Source organism: Phaenicophaeus curvirostris, chromosome 1 (genome assembly GCF_032191515.1).
Source record: "Phaenicophaeus curvirostris isolate KB17595 chromosome 1, BPBGC_Pcur_1.0, whole genome shotgun sequence".
Taxonomy (NCBI): Eukaryota; Metazoa; Chordata; class Aves; order Cuculiformes; family Cuculidae; genus Phaenicophaeus; species Phaenicophaeus curvirostris.
In genome coordinates this window covers 12954141-12976515 of record NC_091392.1, presented here as the reverse complement: position 1 = coordinate 12976515, position 22375 = coordinate 12954141, and the positions used below count along the sequence as shown (strand labels likewise).

At 41.6% G+C, this 22375-nt stretch overlaps 1 protein-coding gene across 1 annotated transcript in view; it reads right to left on the bottom strand.

Annotated features, from left to right (window-relative positions):
* The window catches only part of GSAP (gamma-secretase activating protein), a 52856-nt gene extending 31119 nt beyond the window's left edge, over positions 1-21737 (bottom strand). The window contains exons 1-12 of the mRNA XM_069879929.1: positions 21615-21737; positions 13803-13876; positions 9356-9412; positions 8595-8664; positions 8111-8167; positions 7887-7975; positions 7432-7501; positions 6382-6431; positions 5024-5128; positions 4051-4110; positions 3305-3348; positions 1612-1697 (exon numbers count right to left, since the gene is read on the bottom strand). Coding sequence (XP_069736030.1) covers positions 1612-1697; positions 3305-3348; positions 4051-4110; positions 5024-5128; positions 6382-6431; positions 7432-7501; positions 7887-7975; positions 8111-8167; positions 8595-8664; positions 9356-9412; positions 13803-13876; positions 21615-21699 — 847 coding nt within the window. The 5' untranslated portion in view covers positions 21700-21737. The remainder of the gene's footprint in view (positions 1-1611; positions 1698-3304; positions 3349-4050; positions 4111-5023; positions 5129-6381; positions 6432-7431; positions 7502-7886; positions 7976-8110; positions 8168-8594; positions 8665-9355; positions 9413-13802; positions 13877-21614) is intronic.
* Between the last annotated feature and the right edge of the window lie 638 nt (positions 21738-22375).

The following is a 22375-nucleotide window of genomic DNA, read 5'->3' as shown; positions in this document are numbered from 1 at the left end:
CTCCAGAGAGCTTGCAGTACAGTTTTCCAAATCACCAAAAACAAGAGGTACAAAAGGGAACTTTAGTGTGATTACTTACATTGTTCTTTGACAACTAGATATGGTATCAGCGCCAAAACCATTTGCTCCAAACTGTCACTTACTTAAAAAGGGTTGTGCAAAGGAATCTTCAAACAACAGTCAATAAAAAGCCACATATAATAATCTCATTTAGTAAGTGTAATTGTCAAATTATTTGTTCTACACCAAGCACAATGTTGCCACATGGAAAAGATTTTCTTTCAGGGTTGCTCCTTGTTGGAGCAAGACCGAATTTCAACCTAACCTAAAACGAGGTTCAATCTGAATAAACCTTAGAGAAATACAGGTTTAGAAAGAAACATATATATACAAATCATTAACATTTTCCATTATTGGACAGGCTGTTTGTATAATGCTCTGTCTTTCTAACAGAGACAAATGAGCCTAATCTATATTTGGTAGATAGATACTTGGCTTTGTCTTATTTCTAAGTCATTCCCTCTAATCTTTGTAAGTGTGCTGTCTGCCTTGGTAAGAAAAAATAATCTGTGTAAGGAAACTGTATTTCACTTCATAGTTATTTCAATGCAACTGGCAAATACCTCAGCCCCATGCATACAGCATGCCTGAAGGAGTGAGATGTAAAGCTACTGCTGTAACACGTCATATCCCTGTACAACTCTGTATGCTATTCAAAGGTTAATCAGATACCACCTCTGCTTGGCAGTATGGTCTAATTTATAAGCTGAAGACACAGGAATCTGTGATGAAGACACTTCTTGAGACGAGTTTTTAATGAAATAAAGCTCATGGCATGCATAAGAATATAGAGAGACTCCTAAATCCTAAAGGTTTAAGAAACATCTTAGGTTTAGGTTTAAGGAAACAAATATATATTTTTATATATATATAAAAGAATCACATACTAAATTTAGTTTCACATACATACTAACAACAATGCAAGGCTCTTAAAAGCAGATGCTCTGTTTACGCTTGTCTACTCTGTAACACAATTACATATTATGTCAGATACCCAGAAAACAGTTCTAGCCTAAACCTTCCTTGAATTTACTTTCAAACACATTTTTGGTCAGCTTTACCATTAAATTGCTCTAATGTAATACAGAACCATACTTGGTACCACCTGTGTTCAGAAACTATCAGAAAATGTTACAGTGTGCTTTGAATGAGATATTTCACCATACAAGTGAAAGACACCAGTTCTCTAAAGCTTGGCTACCAGAAAATTTCTGGGTGACTGTTTTACTGTTAGTGATGATATATAAAAGCCAAAGTGCTCTTCAGCTTAACTTGGAATGAGGATTTCAGAGAGTAAAATAATAAGTAGTGCATAGTTATATTCTCCCTCTTCTCACAGGAACCTGTCAAGTATATTGTAAAGGAATAAAAATCTGATAAAGAAAACCACACAAAAAATGCATATATTATACATTATAATAATAGATGTTTATTATTATCATATATAATATAATACATATATAATGTGTTATGAAGAAATTTAGTAATTAATTATGATTAAACCGTGTGATAATTACTAACATTTTCACAATACTAATATTTATTCATTACCTGCTTTACTTGTAAAAACCTGAAGATTCACAGATTGAGATGCGACATCTTGGTCCAGAGAGTAATCATATCCAAAATTCACAAGTCTGTGAGCAAATAATGATCACTAAATAAATCACATCTTCATCCACAGTGATTCATCACAAGGATCACAAGAACAGTCACTATGTAATCAAAGTATATTAATTTATAAAATTATAATCAAATGTTCTCTAATGCAAGTTAAATTAGGCTTTAACTAGTCTGCTCAATGCTGTTAGAAGTAAGAATCCCAAGACTGCATACTGATATCAGAAACCAACACTTTTGATTATGCCTGCAAGCTTCAAATTCACTTACTGCAGCACTGTCCAAACTTTCCTATAATCTGAAGTTAAAGCAAGTTCTGATGAAGTACTGTAAATCCAAACATTCATCATATCTGAGAACACAAAGGCTCTGCAGCCCGATTCCACCATTCTTATGTCGGCAAAACCGCATTTTAATCTGCAATTAGGCACACTAATTTCTGTGGAAGTACTCAAAAAGAAAAGCACAAAATCACTCTCACTCAGAACGTGTTACACCATCACATGCTTTTTCAGTCTTGTGCTGCCTGTTCTTTAATGGCTTTTCATACCTACAAGTCCTATTCTTGCATGCAGAACACGTAACAGAAGGTCATAGTCAGTCTGCTTTGGCTTTTTAGTTGTTGTTGTGGGGGCTTTTTGGTTGGTTAGGCTTTTCTTTCCCCCAGAAAGGATTTTGATCCTGTATGGATTTTCCCCTAGGTCTTCTGCAACAATTTTGAAAGAAAATTACACCGCTGAAGCTCTTACAAGAGTTGGATTTCTTCAGGGCAAACTGCAAGAGGATATAGTGCTCATTTAGAGCAACTTGCACATGCAGTAGCACCATGCTGAACCTCCTGCACAGCGCTGAGGCATTCGGAGCTTCATGGGTTGGGCAGGGTGGAACTCAAGTACCTTCAGTTATTGATGTCTGATCTGGTAGCTTTGGCCTCATTTTTTATTCACAAAGCAAAACAGGCCCCTTCAGAACATAAATTTAACTGATTGAAGATAGACGAGGATGAGATGAATTATGACCAAGTCAGACTATCCCGACTAGTTTTTCCTCAATTTAAAGGGAGCCTTAAGGAGATAAGCTCAGATGCAGCAATGTGCATGGCAGACACAGGTAGAATCAGATGAATCTTAGCCTTTGAGAGTACAGGCTGCCTGGAGGAGAAAAGAGCACAGGCCAGTATCTCAAAGGCTATAAAAATGAGCTACTGGTCTAGTTAACTGCCTGGTAAAACATGTAACAGCAATTAAAAACTGAGAGCTTCCCCGGACAGAAATTTTGACATCAGTACTACAACACGCCCAAGATCAAAACAAATTCATTTGGATAGGCACAGAATACTCGGGAGCAGGACAGTTTAGCCTATAGTTAGTTCTTCAGGCAAATAGATTTTAAAAATGGCACCAAAAAGCATTCAAGGATTAAATTACATTTTAGAATTGACCCTAATGAAAATGAGAGGAACTGGAGGTTTGAACACAGTGTTCATATTATTCTTATGTTCCAGTATCATGCAGGCACCTGCAAACAAATATACTGTGGTTTGGACACAAAATTTACTTGGAATTCTAAAACACTATATATTAAAAGGAAAGCAAAACAAAACAAAACATTAAAAAACCCTTACTTTAATTGTGTGTCATTTAGAGAAATGTCCAGGTTTGATTCCAGCTGTTAACAGAAAACAAATCTGTTATTTAACAAGGTCAGTATACTATGATTAATATTTCAGACCAGTAAAATGTATCAAACTGAGATTTCACCAGAATAAACATTTTAACAAAGTTTATTAATCCTCCTCTAATCCTTTAAGCCACCCCCAAAACCTCTTTCAGAAAAAAAAGGTAAATAAAGTGTGAGATATTTAACCTCCTGCACTAGAGCAAATTTCAGCCACTGGGACAAAAGCCTAGGAACAATTGCACATTCAGCAGTTGTAAATTTTATATGTTCTGTTCGCTGTATTTTGTCCACAACAGATTTTCCAGTCTCACTTAAAACTGACAGAACTAGTACATCTTTTCATTCTCTAGTGCATTTGATAACACTGCTTTTCAGTATTCCACTATAAGATCAGCATAACATCATGACACGAATGTCACTCACTTCTAGGTCAATATCTGTGCAATTCCACTGGAGTTACCTTAGCATGGTGCAATCTGAATCTGACTGAATTTATTCTTGAAAAGAATACAATGCAGGACAAAAAAAAAACCAAACAAAAAACACCCATAAAAAAACCAGAAAAACAAAACCCAGCTTTCCTGCAAAAGTTCCAATAAAAAAGACACTAAAATGGATTTCTATCAGTGCCTGGAACACATAATTACATTCAACTAAAATCCATTGCATAACAAAACACTAATGACTTACTACCAAGTTAGAATTCTCATCATGATAGAACTGGACACATTTTAGAGTGCTCCTTGATTCCTGGAATTAAGAAGATGCGTTTTGTAACAAAATAGAAGACACATCATTGAGACTGAAAAGTGACTGGATACTCCACAGCACTCTACCCACTCAACCCACTTTGCTAACAGATATGCAGGGGACAAAAGCCGACTTTAAAAACCACATATAGGCCCCAACAATAAAACCATGACATGCTTCCTTCCTGTCCCAGATCATTATCTGCCAATCATCTATTATTGCGTGGGCCTCCACTTGACGCACAGTATTACATGTGTCTCATGCACACATTCTAGAAAGTTAAAAACTGTTTTCCATAACTACCTACGTATGGCAAAAGGAACCCTATCTTATTTTGGTCAGTTCCAAAAGGTATCTCAGAAACAAAACAGGAATAAGTTTCTTCTTTAAAGTTCGCTTCCTGTTATTTCCTAACACTCATATTTTTGGCAACTAAAAAGAGTTAAGAAAAAATTATTTTCATTTACATAGAATGAATCAAGTGCCAATAGTCCCAACAAAGAAACAAACAAAAAGAAGCATTTCAGCACTTCCAAGAACCTGCCCTCATTTGGTCACTCAGTAAGTCTATGTTCAACACATCTGATAGATGCGAATTCTCTAAAACAAGGACATTGTACTCATGACAGTTTTTGGTAGATTTAGTTCCTTGTGAATAAAATACCTTTTTAAAGCTAGAAAATCTAATAAACCCACCTTTTCTATAAAACCACTGAGACCACCAGTCCTACTGCAATTAGCTATGCAAAAATAGCAGTTAGGGCAAGCGTGGCTTTTGCTTGGAGTTATTTGAGGCAGGAACAAGACAGACCACTATAAAGAAAACTGAAATCACACTATTATTACCCCACACACTCAGAACTTTACTGTTATGAGACAGGCAGGAACAAACTACTAGAAAAAGTTTCATCACCTTTGGAACAATGTAGAAGAGTCTTTGTTCCATCATATCCCATTGTGCCCAGACAAGATCATCTGCAACTCTGGCTCTTGGAATCTGACCTGAGTTTCGAATCACCTAAAGGGAAAGAAACAACATTAGAAGTCATCAAATAAGGTTCTGTAATGAGGATTGCACAAGGAAATTTGAGGATTGCAAAGTCTGTGCTTTAAAGAGAAAAGCAATGACAGAAGAGGTGCAAATAGTTAGGTGCTTGGAAGGAATATGCTACTTGTTGGCTGCGCAAGGTCCATCTTTTTGTGCAAAGAGCACAGTTGAAAGAGATGAGAAGCACAGTTTCCAGGGTACTCCTATGACCAAATATTTGCATGCAAGAAATTCTGCACTTAAGCTGCTTGAAATGAACAAAGTAAAACAGATGACACTCATCATCGTAGAGAAGGGGAGAGGAGTGAAATACCACAGTTGGTGCAGAATCAGCTACATTAAATGCTGAAGGAAGATGGCACAGCTCCAAAGGGATTTCCATCCAAAATCTCAGCCATGCAATAGAGAGTACTGGCAGCAAGAACAGGGCTGGAATTGTGGAAAACTGCTGGGACTGCATAAATGCAGGCTTGAAAGACCTAAGGAGATTTCACATCAACAGAATCTGTTTGTTAGAAGGACATTAGGCTCATCTGTGTTTTTTCTGATTACAATCTTAATCTTTACTCCATGACTGTAGTCTGGCAGATAAAATTCATCTGCTTTAAAAGCTATGATAAACTTTTTCCTTCCAAACCTCCATTTGTCTCCATAAAGCAAAACGTTGGCTTTGTGATACAATTCTTCACTCCATTAAATGTATGTTTATTAATAAGTCTTTTAAGCAAAACATACACAATCATTTGTTGAAGACAAATTCAAGTTAAAAACAGGAAAAAATGATGAGGGGGGAGACATTGGAGCATTCACCGTACTTACAGTGCATTTACATTTCACGTCTTTTGTTTGTTTGTTTTTAAAAGAATCCTTTACTGGGGCAGGTAGACTCCCAGAATGCAAAGTTAGGAAGGTTACTCCAAATATTTTGAGTAGTTTAAAAATAAACGTACACTATGTTTTCTCTGAGTTTCTAACATACAGACACATTCAGCAACTACAAAAAAAAAAAAAAAAAAAAACTTTTCTCATAGATTACATTGTACATGGGTTTTTCAATCTGCTTTGTGGTAGGCTGCAGAAGTTGCCATACTATCAATACTTTCTTTAATATACTTTGTGTTGCCCAAGGATAAAGCTACAAAAATGTTTAGCTAAAATTACAGAAGTTTAAATTTTCAAGTAGAGCAAAAGAACATCGAACACCAACATTTTTCAAGTCTTACCACTTTGTGTTGTTCTTCTGCAGCAACATGAATATCAAATTGTTCAATATCTATAAAACACATTAAAAAAAAATCATTACAAACATACATTTTTAGATGGTTTTACACAGCTAATTAATCTCACCTCTTAGAATGCTATCAGAACATACTAGGGCCAGGAAAGTTCAACTCAGTCTAAAAGGAAATCTGTGATTTATGCAGAGTCCTGGTCTCTTCCTTTCCTGAGCCAGGGCTGGCTTCAGCTGTATCACCTCATAGAACCAGTTCTCTTCCCACATCAGGGCAGCACTGTCAGGAAGGGTGGTAACAAGCTGCATGCTTGTGCTCAAGAGGACACCCTAGCCCTGTTTCATTTCGTAGCATGAAGATCCCCTCACAGTCCTTTTCCCAAGCAAAATTCATGTAAGTTATTAGTAGTCTGCCTGTGCTAAGGGTGCAAGATTCACCAAGCAGATGTTATAAATGTTTCTGACACAGTTAACAGCACTATGTGAATGTATTGGGAGGTGAACCCTGCCCACCAAAGTCCAGCTACCTAATGGCTGGTGTCCAGCTTAGCAAAGAAGATGGGCTTCTCCAAAAAGATGGGGAAAATGATCTCATTCTATAACAAGACTGAAAGGCAGGAGGGATAAACAGCCTTTTCCAAGTGTTTACCTACATCCTTTCCCTCCCATTACACTAGGCTGAACAAGGAAAGTTAGCTGAATCCAAGGAACTACTGTCCTATTCTTATCATACTTGTCATGTGCTAAATCACAATCCATCTCTCACAGACAATTGATCTGCTCTGAATTTATGCAGATAGATATAAAAGTCTATTTTAGCGTTTTTAGAAATAAAGAATACTAAAAAATTGCAAAGCTGGCCATTCTGCTAATACTGAAAAAAAATCCCATTAAATTATACAGTTTTTGAAAGACATTCAGAATAAATACCTCACAACTATTTTTTTTCTGTTTTTTTCAATAAAAGTCTACCAAAAATATAATCCATAGGAATCTCCTTAAAGTAAAAGAATGATAATGTACTTTCAAAGTACTAACTCACATTTATCTTCTGAAACTACCAAGAGGTGACTTTCTGTAGAAGTACTTCTGCCTTCGAGTGGATAAAGAAACTACACAGAAAGTTTCACAAAAGTAAGTAAATAACCAAAGTAGTTTACAACACTTCTTTAAATTTTTAACTGCATATTTGCATATTTTACATTAAAACAGTCATGCTAATTAATTAAAATAGCTATTATTACAGAGTAATAGTCACCAACCACTATAACTGCAATCTTCAGGGGACTGAACAGAAATAAAAAAACAGCTTTTGTGTTAGCGAAATATTCTGCATCAAACAGTTTATGATGTTTCTCATTTCTTTCATTCAATGAAAAAATATTGGCACACTGTCTCTGTAACACCTAAAAGATAATGAGACATTTTGGCACTCACTTTGCCTCTCTAGTACAGTGTATTTAAAAGGTTTATATTTAGATTAGTTGAAAAATTTACCTGTACTCGAACACAGCTGTCCACAGCCTTCAGGACTCTCACATTATTAATAGGATGAATTTCAACTAGCAAGGTTAAATACTTGGATACTGCAAAAAGAACATGTTTTAGATAACATTCTTTATTAAAAATTTTGTTTTCTAAATAGAAATTACAGGGGAAGACGGGGGGGAGCAAAAGAGTACAATATTTCTAACAGTATTAAAACAATCCACTTGTAGTACCTGACTGTAATAGCCGACTTACTCTTTCTTCCTCTGTATACTGATGGAAGCTGACCGCTACAGGGGAAAATAAACACCAACACAGCCACAGTGAGCATATGTATTTGGTATTAATCTTATCAAACATTTTTGGAGAGCAAGCATCACAATTTTTTTTTTTACCAAAAACATGCATGTTAAATGAACAACAGAAACTCTTCCAGACACAAGAGGCATGTATAAATAAATACAGGAGGGGGAAGTGAACAAAGGGTCAGTGTATCTTAAGAGTTTTCTTTTAATACAGCAGCAACATAGTTACAGCTGTGTCTTAATGTCGTTACCTACGTGACTTGGTAATGGATCCACTGAAAGGCATAGACTGCAGCGGGCAAAATATAGGTCAAAATAGACTTAAGTAATTCTATACCTAAATATAGCATCCTACTAAATTCATCTTTACCATGACAAAAAAAAAAAAAATAATAATAAAACACATATTTACCCAGTAGCGTCCTTTCATTGTTGACCGAACAGCTTATTATATGTAGATCCTTCTCAAACGTATAGAGGTGCTATAGAAAAAGACACGAATGCTAATAAATTTTTTTTAAAATATATTAAGAAAACCATCTAATTACTCCTCCTTAGGAAAACACTGCTAACCAGTACGCTGCTTTTATTTTTAAAGCAAATCATTTAATGGCCAGAACCATATTTCAAGCCTCAATTGTATCACTTCTCCTTTTCTTCATTTGTTTCTTGCTGGTTCTGTGCGCTCTATGTTGCCACTAAAGCAGCACAGCAGACCTTTATGTAAATGCAAAATTTCACCCATTTCATATTGTTATGGGGACACCTGCATTATGACTCCAGCCACTGACTTGCAGTACATGCAGTTTTACAATAATTTCTTACAGATAGTAGCACCAAACAGACTGAGGATGCACACATGAAAAAAGACAACCCAAAACATTTACTTCTCAGGATAGGTTCAGCGTGAAGAGAAGCAGCAAGGGATGGAAATGGTTGTTTAAAAATAAAAACTACAGACATGATGCTTTACTACTCCCAAGTCATTCAGATGTTCTTTAGTATTCTGCATCTTAATACTAGTGAGCATCGTTCAAATACTTTCTTTGGTCTCTTCTCTGTTTCAAACAAGCACGCGCTCCTTAAGGACACAACACACTGTGTGGCAAAGCACAAATATTTGAAACATTACAGCACTGCTTTCACCAGGGGGAAGCCTGGTATTGCTCTCACCTCATTTTGTTTCGTTTGAAGATCATACAATCCAATGTGAGTACTTCTTTGATTTCCCTATGGATGAAAATAAATTAGCACTGGCAATGTAAATACATACAAAGTTAAACATTGTTTTCATTTTTTTCTACCTCCCTCTCTTCTTCCCCCTGCCCCTTGACACACATCCTCACACAATTCCCTGCCCTATAAATAGGCAGTTAATTATCTAATTCCAAGAAAGCGAGGCAAGAAAGAGAACAAAGAAATTTTTTTTCCTTTTAGAACTAACACATGGGATAAAGCTGAAATGCGGCCAGTCCACAGCCCACAAGCCATTGCATAAGCCAAGTGTGTCTCTTATTTTGGTTCTAAACTGGTTTTAGTTATAGGCAGGAAGAGAGATGTCTGTACAAGAAAGAAAGACGATGCTATGGCCCCTGGAAGATTTAAGACTGGTATTGCAAACCCCATCAACTTGGCGAGTCACTGCTCCAAAAGGGAGCACAGAAACTTAAATCATCACCAAACACAGCTTCCAGTGATCTGGCTGCAGGCTGGAAAAAGGAATTCAGCTCTACCTTTGAAAATGATTGTTTGAGGGCTAAATATATTTCAGAAGCTCAGATGACACCATTAGCCTGCTGTCTCAGAAAAGAAAGATAATACACATCATTTCCAGCTTATTGATAATAACATACAATGGTTTTGTTTGGGGCACGTCTAAGACGACATAAATCAACATTTTTCTTCTTGATCATTTTAACCATGCTTTAAAATGTTCAAAACATTTAAAAAGTAAAAGCCACTAAGCAGCATATGTTGTACTTTTAATCAAACTTAAGTCCATTATTGTACTCCAGGTATAGGGACTAAATTGCTGAACTGCTGAAATTAAATCCAGCCACACAGGCCTGTACTCAAAACAGTGATCATCATTGTTTTTAACCACAGCTTGGGAGGAAAGGGGAGAAATGTGTGGTTATTTACAAAGTTATGGTATCTTGCTTTTTGTGAAGAAACATAAGCATGAGTATTCTCTTCCTAAAGGGTCTGTTTCTGAGTGTCTCATCATTGTTGTGGCAGTGACAAAAGTCTTTGACTTCTGATTTAAACAAGGAAACAAAATGCCTTTATACTATGACACAGGCTTCAGGCCTACTAACTTAAGTTAAACAAGTGCTTCCACAAATAACCACTGTTTCCAAGTGTGTCTGAAATGCTAACATCCTCTGTACTTAGATACTGAAAATTATAGTTCACAAGACTGGTAACAGGACTACACCCATATCAGTGCATAAGCTAATATGCCTGTTTTCATGTCTCTCTGAAGATTCTTGTATTGCCTTGCAAAACAGAAGCACTGACACAGGAATTCACTTCTGCTAAAAATATCTTCCTTTATACCAACTCTCAGTGTCATGAAAGAGAGACGCTTTCAAAACTACAGTACAATGCAATGCTCCAAAATAAGCTTGAAAATAAAAGCTCATTCTCCACCTTCCCTTGACTTCAGGGCAGAATGCACTTGATTTTCTTCTACTTAGAAGACAAAGGTTGTCATCTATTTGTACCTATTAGGAAACAAGTGAGGGCAGCTCAGTTTAGTTTATGCCCTTATTTGTGCACTATCCTCACAGACAACATCACAGCTAAAGTTTGCTGCTACAAAACCAACAGGAAAGGCTCACAGACATACAGCTGTGTCGCCAAAGTGGTAGCTCACTAGTTATAAATAGTTTATCATGAAGAGGGGAGAGAAAGAACCGCGAAAGAGAGATTAAACTGCCTTAACAACTACAGCTTCTAGTTTTTTTAGAAGCTGTAATTACATCATGACTTCTCCAACGTAAGTTTGTGGAAACAAAAGAACTAAGTGGAGACACTAAAAGCAGTCCGTTTCCCCAGGTGAGTTTTCCAGTGTGGTGAGGTATATTGTCAGAACAGAACAGCAAAGTGCAAAGAATACTCATCGTTTAGAACACGTTTGTAAAAATTTAAGAGTCAAAATGGAGCCTAAATCTCCTTGTCATTCAGTAAGATGCATACAACAACACTCTTTTTTCTTTTTTATTTATCCATAAATATGAACAGATATTCCACTTAAAAAGTTTGCAGTAAACTCCAAAACTACAGAACTATACCCATACACAGTCAAGGAACTGATTTCAGAAAAGGAAATATTTGTTTCAAACTCTTGTAATGTCAGATTGAAAGCATAACAAGACAGACAGACACAAAATACTCCCAACTTGCTGGTCTTAGCATTCTACTCTTGAGAGAGGAAAATGAAATTTGGTCCTGCTTTAAATCATCACAGTCCCAAGGTGTGATTGCAGCTGACACAGTTACTATTGATTTGACAAAAGCGCAGACATTGGGAAAGGCACAGCATTAGCAGGTCAGGGAACCAGCCTGTTCAGGACCCTGGGTGAGGGCTTTGCAGCTGCAGTCTGGGCCACCACATGTGCTCCTACCAACAGACGAACCACCCAGACTAGCACGAGCTCTAGGGCAGACAAAGCCACAGGTTCTTATAATGCATGCAGACAAACGTGGATGTGTTGACTCCCATTCGCATCAACAGCACCAAAGTAGGTACCAACACTTTCAGTTGATTAGCAGAATCTTTAATGATCCAAGAAAGACATGTGTGAGGTACTGTGAACAACTCTCCGGGAGAAGCATCATATATTTAATGCAATACCACCTAAAGGTACATTTGTTCTTTGTGAGAGAACTCCAAAAGTGTCTTCCTGTTTGCCCATTAACAAGTGTAAATAACACATAGTAGAAGCAAACAAAGTATGTCAGCATCCTTCCCAACTGAGGAATAACAGATGCTGGTTCTTCAGCAGGCTGACTCAGAAGAAAAAGATCAGACTACTTTATCATGGTAAAAGAACAGGAAAAGAAGCAGCAGTAGCATCTCCTTTGGGATGGCACTTGAGAGGTGAAAACTGCAGCACAGCAGTGCAGTTTGCTAGTTCCAGTTCCCAGGCTTTGTCATCCAACCATTTCTACCACACAGGCTGCAGAGTCATTTTATTCCCAAAATTAGGAAAGAGAAACTACAGTGAACATTTTTAGTGACTTCCCATGCATCATTCATCCCTGGGTTCAGGGAACTAAGCCTAGGTGCTTAAATTCTCCTGAGAGTCATTGCCCTATTCAGCCAATGGAGTCTAGTGGCTATTTGTCCACCTCCTCCATCCCACAAAACTCCTCCTAAAGTACAGACTACAAGCTCCACCAACTGTTTTGACCACATCTCTAGTGACTACAATTGGAATTTAGGCTCCTAGAATGCAGGCGATGTTTAGGTGTGTGAACCTTGAACTACCACTTATCCCTTGTGACCATTGCAAGAGCCTAAACAGCACACAAGGCAGTTGGAGAGCGTTGTCAGAAGCCCAAAAAAGCTTAGTGTGAGATTCCACAGATGCTAGACAGCAATGATATCACACATACATGGTACCAGATCACTTGCAGGGAGTTAGATGGGTTACTTTCATTATGTCTTTCTAGAGTTCTGAGCAATGAAGAAAAAGGGACGGGAAAAAAAAAATTGACACATTCTTTAGTTAGTTTTATGGTTACTGTTGTCTTGTACAGACTCCCCTCCCTATGCTTGTACTAAAGGAAACATCCACCCACAGCTAAACTCTATTATACCTTGATGAAGGCCTCACCTCTTCCCTTAACCCTAGGGAAGCTGGAGAGTTTTAGCATTGTTGAGCAGAGGGGAATGAAAGGCAGCCCTATTCTACTGGATTCTATCTCCAATCCATACTCTTCAAGAACCACAATCTTCCAGAATCCAGCTGTGTCTACAGATTTCTCCAAGATGCACAGCAAAGAACCACGATTTGTCTCGTTATTTGCAAATACAGGCATTTCAACATAAAGCTACACATATGCCATGGAGAGCAGAATCCTGAGTTAGAAAGGATAGCTCTAGATACTCAAAGACATCAAATAAAATTACTACTACTTGCAATAAAGTGCTATAGATGAAAAGTAATAAAGAAGAAAGGCTGAAGCTGTGTTAGTGTTAGATAAATGGCATCTTAACATACATATTAGTAGGAAGAAACATAATTAACCAAAGCAGTGCACATGAATTAATAATGAGACTTCCCTGAGAAATTCTGAGGATGAAAGAATGTGCTGCCTATGAAGAGTTTATCTGTTAAAGCAATGGCTTTTCATTTGGGGTGAGACTGACCTCCAAAAAAAAATCAACAGCAAAAACTCTATGGACTCAAATCAAGTCAGCACTTCACTCTCCATTTCATTACTCTTAAACTTTGAAAATAAGATATTGCCCAATCCAACAAGTTGTAATCAGTCAAGTTTTCATGTTTGAACCCTCACATTGCAACAAATTTTAAACTGCAAGGACTCAATTATGCATACACATACAGTGATATTCTCTGCTTATTACTAAATTCTGAGACAAACTTACCTTCCAGGTATAAATAACTTTTCCATTTCTTTCAACATTTACAATGTAGAGCACTGATGAATTCTCAGAAGTATCTGAAATAAATATCAAAAGGCACAGGATTTTCATTTGAGCTGGTTCACCGTCCACTTTATGCACACTTTGAGCAAAGATACTAAATACATTTTTACATATAAATATTTCTTTGCGCGTGTCAAAATTACTCCCTTCTGAAGAAAGACAATATTTCTTATGTCATGGTTTAAATCTGATAAACTTCAACATAAAATAGTTAAGAGGTTTTAAAACACATAGGAAAGAAGTATTTATTCTAACTCTTCATTATAATTGTAATTCTAATGGCCACCACCTTTTGTGATGCAAATGGAATGTGATTTTTCACTCTCTTCCATTCCCAGAAAAAAAAAAATGCATTTATCCATTATACACCAAATGGGGTTCAAACAGTTAACTTCCATGCCAGTCCTCAGAACACTACTGGGAGACAGCACTAGCCTGAGGAAAAGTATCACTTGCACCCACTTGCCCTTTCAGCATCCCAAAGGAATGCCTGGAAATAAACTACATCTTTGGAGTCTGGCATTGCACCAGTACCCCCAAATAAACCAAGAACCACAAGATTTAGCACCATATATATATGCAACATATCTACAGGTACAAGGGAATTAAGCAATGCAGGACAAGAGATATGATGTGGGTGTGAGTGAAAGAGCAGAGAGAGAAGGGAATCAGATGAGCAGGAAGATAGGATGGACAGAGAAAGAAAAGAGTGCACCTGGACAAAGCAGCACAGAATAAAAAGTAAGGGAAAATTTAAAAAAAAAAAAACAACTATAAAATATCATATTAAGGTGACAAAAACATTTGCTCTCCAGATGCTGCTTTTCTGCTTTATGATTGCTACAGCCACCAAATATGTATTTATATCAGATGGAACTTTTAGTGAAAGTGGAACTTCTGGCCTTGGTAAGGCTGACAGCCACATGATTGGTCCTGGTTTTAAGATAAAAGTCACCCATGGTTCAGTAAGCATCAACAAAAGGAATTGTCCACAACTCATTTAGTCAAGTTTGACACTATTCACTTTGCAGTTATCACAAAGCATTGACAAAAGGAAGACATGTGAAAATTAGTTTCAGCAGCTTTATACTATAAACTGGCTTGTGCAGCCTGCAGCAATAAGAAAAAAACTTTTTACAAGTATCACCAGAAGGAACTAAATTCTGTATTTTGTTGTGGAAAGACAACAAAAATCCTTAGCATACATTTGAAAACAAACAAATCATTTTCTGCTGGTTTCAGATCATTCAAAGTATTCTACAATACCACTACATTAGGGCTAGCTGGTGACAGCTGTGAAAGTCTCATAACCTCATATTCTGCTCTTCTTTTAGGGGAAACTTCCCAGAATTTAATCACTACCTCAAACTTTCAAGATGAGTACTACAGTCTCCACACTTCTCTCTCATACAGTACTTCCTCAGAACAGAAGCCTGCTAGAGAAGAAGATCCATGAGAAATCTCCACATCAATTAATTTCTCTATCACTTGATATAGAGGTTTTAAAGGTGTTGAAAAAGTTCCACAACAGAAGCAATTCTCACGTCAGTGAACACTGTCAGTGGGAATATGGAGCCAAAGAAGGGGGAATCATCTCTGCCCTTGGGAAGTCCTGCACTAAAACTCTGCATGTAGAACTACAACTTCTTCCTCATCCCCACAGATTAGCCCAGCAGATGAAAGACTGAAAGAGAACCAACCCAACCTGTCTGCCCAGCAAACAACTCTTATCAACATACTCGGAGAATGCAGAGTGTGGTTTCCTGAAGGCCATTATATGCAGCTCATACAAAAATAAGTGGAATAAAGAGAACAAGGCTGGTTCTCTTCACTTGCTACTCCACTCCCATCATTATAGCAACTCCCAGCTCTCACACATTTAGAAATTCTCACACGCTATCAAGGGCTTTGAAGCCCACACAACAGAAAATAATAAATACGACAAACTATAACATTTGCAACTACAGACACAAAAGTACCATGACTCCTAAAAATCAGTTGCTTTCTGTGACAAGGTATCTCTTTGATGTTTAAAGGAATCTTTTCAAACTCCTACCTCCCACCTTCACATTCCTACAATGACAGCACATCAAGGGAGAAAGTCAATATACAAAGACAAATGCTGAAAAGTAATACAGCAAAGCTGGTAGCTGATCAGTTGTGCCTTGCAACCCAGATTCTTCTGATTCTGTAATACCAGGGGCATTTACTGAACAAAAGGTTTGTATTACATTTTAAGAAGCTGAATGCGATTGTCTCTTCCTAAACACAAGACAGCACCATTTTGAGATCTTTATGACATAAAGCACAGGTTAATTGACTCATTGAATTCATCACAGCTAAACTGGTAAATTCAATACATCATGCAACAGTTGTTCAGTAAACTATCTAGTATATGTGAAATAATTTTTAACAGATTTTTATAACTGATGGCTTGGTAAATACTTTTCTTTTATAAAACAAAAAAAAAATATGATACTTTCAGGTTTACTTCCAAACAAAACAGTAAAAACTGTTTGAAACCATTTGATAACAGCTCTTCAATGCAGAATGCAAGTTACATATTTTGAGTTAATTAAAAGCAACCAAAGAAGCTGAGGTTGTAAGTCCATCACACACTGCATCACTGACCACTTATTTCTACTGAAATGGTAATTTTGACAGTATGGTGGGTTTTTTTAGACTAAGGTTTCCATCAGTTTCTGAGAAGCAGAACTGAACTAGCTGCCTGGCAGATGAATGAGAACAAACACAAGCAAAAAACCACAGGACCAAGAATACCTGGGGGTCATTATTTTTTTCCAACCACTACATCAAGCACTCACTACTCTGGCTGTCGCATGCTGCCGTGACACCTAACACTTCATCTAATTTTAACTAGTGCTCATTTATCACGCAGACGAAGTGTTTGGGTTCCCTCCTCCGCAGAAAGGGGGCTACTGTGGGAGTCATTCTAAAAGTCTTTTTTCTGGGGAAAAAAAAAACAACAGAAAACATGTTTTCTGCGTGAAATCATAGAAATCATAGAATAACCAGGTTGGAAGAGACCCACCGGATCATCGAGTCCAACCATTCCTATCAAACACTAAACCATGCCCCTCAGCACCTCGACCACCCATGCCTTAAACACCTCCAGGGAAGGTGACTCAACCACCTCCCTGGGCAGCCTCTGCCAGTGCCCAATGACCCTTTCTGTGAAAATTTTTTTCCTAATGTTCAGCCTAAATCTCCCCTGGAGGAGCTTGAGGCCATTCCCTCTTGTCCTGTCCCCTGGCACTTGGGAGAAGAGGCCAGCACCCTCCTCTCCACAACCTCCTTTCAGGTAGTTGTAGAGAGCAATGAGGTCTCCCCTCAGCCTCCTCTTCTCCAGGCTAAACAACCCCAGCTCTCTCAGCCGCTCCTCATAAGGCCTGTTCTCCAGCCCCTTCACCAGCTTCGTTGCTCTTCTCTGGACTCGCTCCAGAGCCTCAACATCCTTCTTGTGGTGAGGGGCCCAGAACTGAACACAGGATTCGAGGAGCGGTCTCACCAGTGCCGAGTACAGAGGGAGAATAACCTCCCTGGACCTGCTGGTCACACCATTTCTGATACAAGCCAAGATGCCATTGGCCTTCTTGGCCACCTGGGCACACTGCTGGCTCATGTTCAGTCGCTGTCAACCAACACCCCCAGATCCCTCTCCTCCAGGCAGCTTTCTAGACAGACTTCTCCTGGTCTGTAGCACTGCATAGGGTTGTTGTGCCCCAAGTGCAGGACCCGGCATTTGGACCCAGCCTTCATCCAGATCATTGATAAAGACATTGAACAGGGCTGGACCCAGCACTGAGCCCTGGGGAACCCCACTTGTCACTGGCCTCCAGCTGGATTTCACACCATTTCCCACCACTCTCTGGGCCCGGCCATCCAACCAGTTTTCAACCCAGGAGAGTGTGCGCCTGTCCAGGCCAGAGGCTGACAGTTTCCGAAGCAGAATGCTGTGAAAAACTGTGTCAAAGGCTTTACTGAAGTCCAGGAAGATACATCCACAGCCTTTCCCTCATCCAGCAGCTGAGTCACTTTGTCATAGAAGGCGATCAGGTTAGTTTGGCAAGACCTGCATTTTGTGAACCCATGTTGACTGGGCCTGATCACCCAGTTCTCTTGCATGTGCTTCATGATAGCACTCAAGATCACCTGCTCCATGACTTTCCCTGGCACTGAGGTCAGACTGACAGGCCTGTAGTTTCCTGGGTCCTCCCTGTGACCCTTCTTGTAGATGGGCACAACATCAGCCAGCCTCCAGTCCAGTGGAACTTCCCCAGTCTTCCAGGACTGTTGGAAGATGATGGAAAGGGGTTTGGCCAGCACATCCGCCAGCTCCTTGAATACCCTTGGATGAATCCCATCCGGCCCCATAGACTTGTGGGTGTCTAGTCGGGCTAGCAAGGCTCTGACCACCTCCTCTGGGATCATGGGAGCCTCATTTTGCTCCTCTAGCTCCTGGGTTTGTACACAGACGGAACGACTTTTTTTACAATTAAAGACTGAGGCAAAGAAGGCATTAAGTACCTCAGCCTTTGCCTCATCCCCTGTCACTATTGTTCCTTCTGCGTCCAATAGGGACTGTATGGTCTCCCTAGTCCTCCTTTTATTATTTATCTATTTATAGAAAGATTTTTTGTTATCTTTCACAGACTTGGCCAATCTGATTTCTAGCTGAGCCTTAGCCCTTCTGATTTTTTCTCTACACAATCTCACTTCCCTCCTGTAGCCCATCCAAGAGGCCTGTCCCCTCTTCCAGAGCCCATAAACATTTCTCTTCCTCTTGATATCACTCAAGATCTCTCTGTTCAACCAAGCTGGTTTTCTCCCCTGCCGGCTTTTTTTCTGGAACATGGGGATGGCTTTCTCCTGAGCTGCTAGGATTTCCTTTTTGAAGAGGAAAAGCCCCCCTTCCTCCCAGCCCCCATGGGCTCCCTTGCCCTTAAGTACTGTCTCCCTTAAGACTTTGCCAACCAGCCTTCTGAAGAATTCAAAGTCTGCCCTCTGGAAATTTAATGCTACTGTCCTACTAACCACCTCTTCACCTCACGTAGAACAGAAAACCCTATCATCTCATGGTCACTTAGTCCTAGGCGTCCACCTGCTGCCACATCCCCCAGAAGGCCTTCTCTGTTCACCAACAGCAGGTCCAGGAGGGCACCCTCCCTTGTTGGTTCATTCACCAGCTGTGCAAGGAAGTTGTCTTCCACGCACTCCAGGAACCTCCTAGACTGCTTCCTTTCTGCTGTATTGTACTTCCAGCAGATATCAGGAAGATTGAAGTCTCCCACAAGAACAAGAGGCATTGATCTAGAGATTAACCCCAGCTGTTTATAGAAGAGCTCATCAGCTGCTTCTCCTTGGCTGGGTGCTCTGTAACAGACTCCCATCACAAAATCTACCTTTTTATGGGCTCCTCTGGTTTTAACCCACAGGCACTCAATCTCCTCATCACCACAATCCATCTCAACGAAGTCCAAGTCCTCCCTTATAAAAGAGGGCTACCCCGCCTCCTCTCCTACTCTTCCTATCCCGCCTGAAGAGTTTGTACCCCACCATAGCTGCACTCCAGTTATATGAGTCATCCCACCACGTTTCCGTGATGGCAACAACATCATAGGCTCCTTGCCCTAAGACAGCTTCCAGCTCTTCCTTCTTTTTCCCCGTGCTGCGTGCATTGGTGTAAATGCACTTCAGCTGAGCTGCCGAGCCTTCAGCCCTCTTAGAGGGAACAGAGTTCATTCCCAATTGCCTGGTAACTGGAGTAGCTAGCACCAGAGCCCCCGTATCTCCCTTAGCACCCCCAGGTGTGTTCTCCCCCACTTTCTGTGTGGTGATGTACTGGTGGTCCTCTCCAGCACACCTTGCTCCGAAGCAGCAGAAGAGACAAAAAAGCTGTGGTGCACAGCAAAGATGCAGAAGAGCTTTTGGCAGGTGAGAAGTTCCTTGAAGATATCCAGCTTCCCTCCCTCAAGCACCTTGGTGTAAGAGTGGTTCTTTTTGGCTGCCTTAAACCACTGCTGAGACTGCAGCAGAGGCAGTGTCCTTCAACACCTTATCTGTCTCTCACAAGCAACCTGGCTGCACTTGCTACCCAGAGAGGCCCCCTGGAAGGAGCAACCCCCCTCAAATCAGTTCCAGAACTTTCCTAGAAGAAGTACTGCACAGGGCCATCAAAAAAACATAAATAATACTTTGAAAGAGGGGCATTTGTGGCAGCGCACCCACCATCCTGGGAGGAAAAGAGGACTGGAGCCCAGGCGGTGTCCTTGCACCCTCTCTCCCTTTCCTGTGTTTCTTTCTTTCTCTTAACACAGACTTAGCATGCCAATGCCAATCTTATTCCTAAGAATGCCTGCACAAATAAACCTTTTGTACCAATCACAGAATCATAGAATCATAGAATGGTTTGAGTTGGAAAGGATGGTAAAGGTTACCCAGTTCCAACCCCCCTGCCATGGGCAGGGACACCTCCCATTAGACCAGGCTGCTCAAGGCCCATTCACCCTGTCCCTGAATACCTCCAAGGATGGGGCATCCACAACTTTTCTGGGCAACCTGGGCCAGTGTCTCACCACTCTTCATCATGAAGAATTTCTTCCTAATGTCTAATCTAAATCTCCCCCCTTCCAATTTAAAGCTATTCAATAGCCCTCACACTACATGCTCTTGTAAAATGTCTCGCCCTAGCTTTCTTGTACGTCCACTTCAGGTACCGGAAGGCCGTTATAAGGTCTCCCCACAGCCTTCTCTTCTCTAAGCTGAACAATCCCAACTCTCTCAGCCTGCCCTCGCAGCAGAGGCGCTCCAGCCCTCAGATCATCTTTGTAGCCCTCCTCTGGACCCACTCCAACAGCTCCATATCCTTCTTACGCTGAGGATTCCAGAACTGGACACAATACTCCAGGTGAGGTCTCACAAGAGAGGAATAGAGGGGCAGAATCACCTCCCTTGACCTGCTGGCCACGCTTCTTTTGATGCAGCCCAGGACATGGTCGGTACCTGGGCTGTGAGCATGCACTGCCAACGCATGTTGAGCTTCTCAACAACCAGCACCCCAAGTCCTTCTTCGCAGGGCTGCTCTCAATCACATCAACCCCCATCCCATATCAAAACCGTGGACTGCATGGATCCAGGTACAGGAAAATCATTTGGCATCGTCTTACCTTAATTCAGCCCAGTGGGCAGCGAACCCACACATTGCGCGGGACCCAGGATCCCACCCCGGAGACCCCTGGCCTGTCCAGGCTTTGGTCGGGACACCCAGCCAGGGGGTGGGGAGAGATGGAGGGATGGAAGGGGGTGAAGGGATGGAGAGGGCCGGAGGGATGGAGGGTGGGGGCGGAGGGATGCAGGGCACCGGAGGGATGGGAGGGCCGGGTGCCGAGGGATGGAGGGGGAACCAGAAGGATGGAGGGATAGGGGGAAGGGATGCAGGGGGCTGTAGGGTTGGGGGTGGGGGAGGAAGGTACCGAGGGATGGAAGGGGGACCAGAGGGATGGGTGGGGACGTGGCGAGGGATGGAAGAGGGATCGGAGGGATGGGGGGGAGGTGCCGAGGGATGGAGGGGGCGGGGGGGTGAGAGACGGACGGGGGGCGGAGGGGGGTGGGATGCGGGGAGAAGATCCGGAGGGACGCGGGAGGCCGGAGGGACGCGGAGAAGGATCCGAGGGGATCCGGAGGGAGGGGGGCCGCCCTCGGCCCTGCCCAGGGCGCAGCCCGCGGTGTTACCTGGAGCGGCGGCCCAGCCCCGCGCCGCCAGCCAGGGACCCACGTCCCGCCGCAGGTCAAACTCGGGCAGCAGGTGAAGCAGCATCTCGGCCCCCCGGGCCCCCAGCGGCCGCCGCTCCGCGCCGAGGGGCGGGCGCTGCCCGCGGGCGGTTCCGGGGCGGCGCTGCCGGGCCGGGGAGGGAGCTCGGAGCGGGGCGAGGCGGGTGGGAGGTCGTCTGGAGCGCCGTGTCCGGCTCTGGAATGCCCCGCGGAACTGGGAGACGGAGCTGTTGGAACGGGCCCGAAGCGCGGCTGCAGAGATGGCCCGAAGCAGCCCCCGTGCGGGCTGAGGGAGCTGGGGCTGCTCAGCCTGGAGAAGAGAAGGCTCCGAGGAGACCTTAGAGCCACTTTCCAGCGCCTGAAGGGGCTACAGGAAAGCTGGGGAGGGACTGTTCGCAAAGGCTTGTGGTGATAGGACGAGGGGCAATGGGTGTAAAATGGAGAGGGGCAGATTTAGGCTAGACGTAAGGAGGAAGAGGAAGTGTGGATCTGCCGGAGGGTAGGGAGGCTCCAAAGGGATCTGAACAGGCTGGACCGCTGGGCTGAGACCGGCGGCGTGAGGTTTAACAAGGCCAAGCGCCAGGTCCTGCCCTTGGGCACAACAGCCCTGTGCAGGGGAGGTTCAGGCTTGACATCAAGAAAAAAATTTTCATGGAAGGGGTCATTGGGCACTGGAACAGGCCACCCAGGGAGGTGGTTGAGTCACCGTCCCTGGAAGGTGT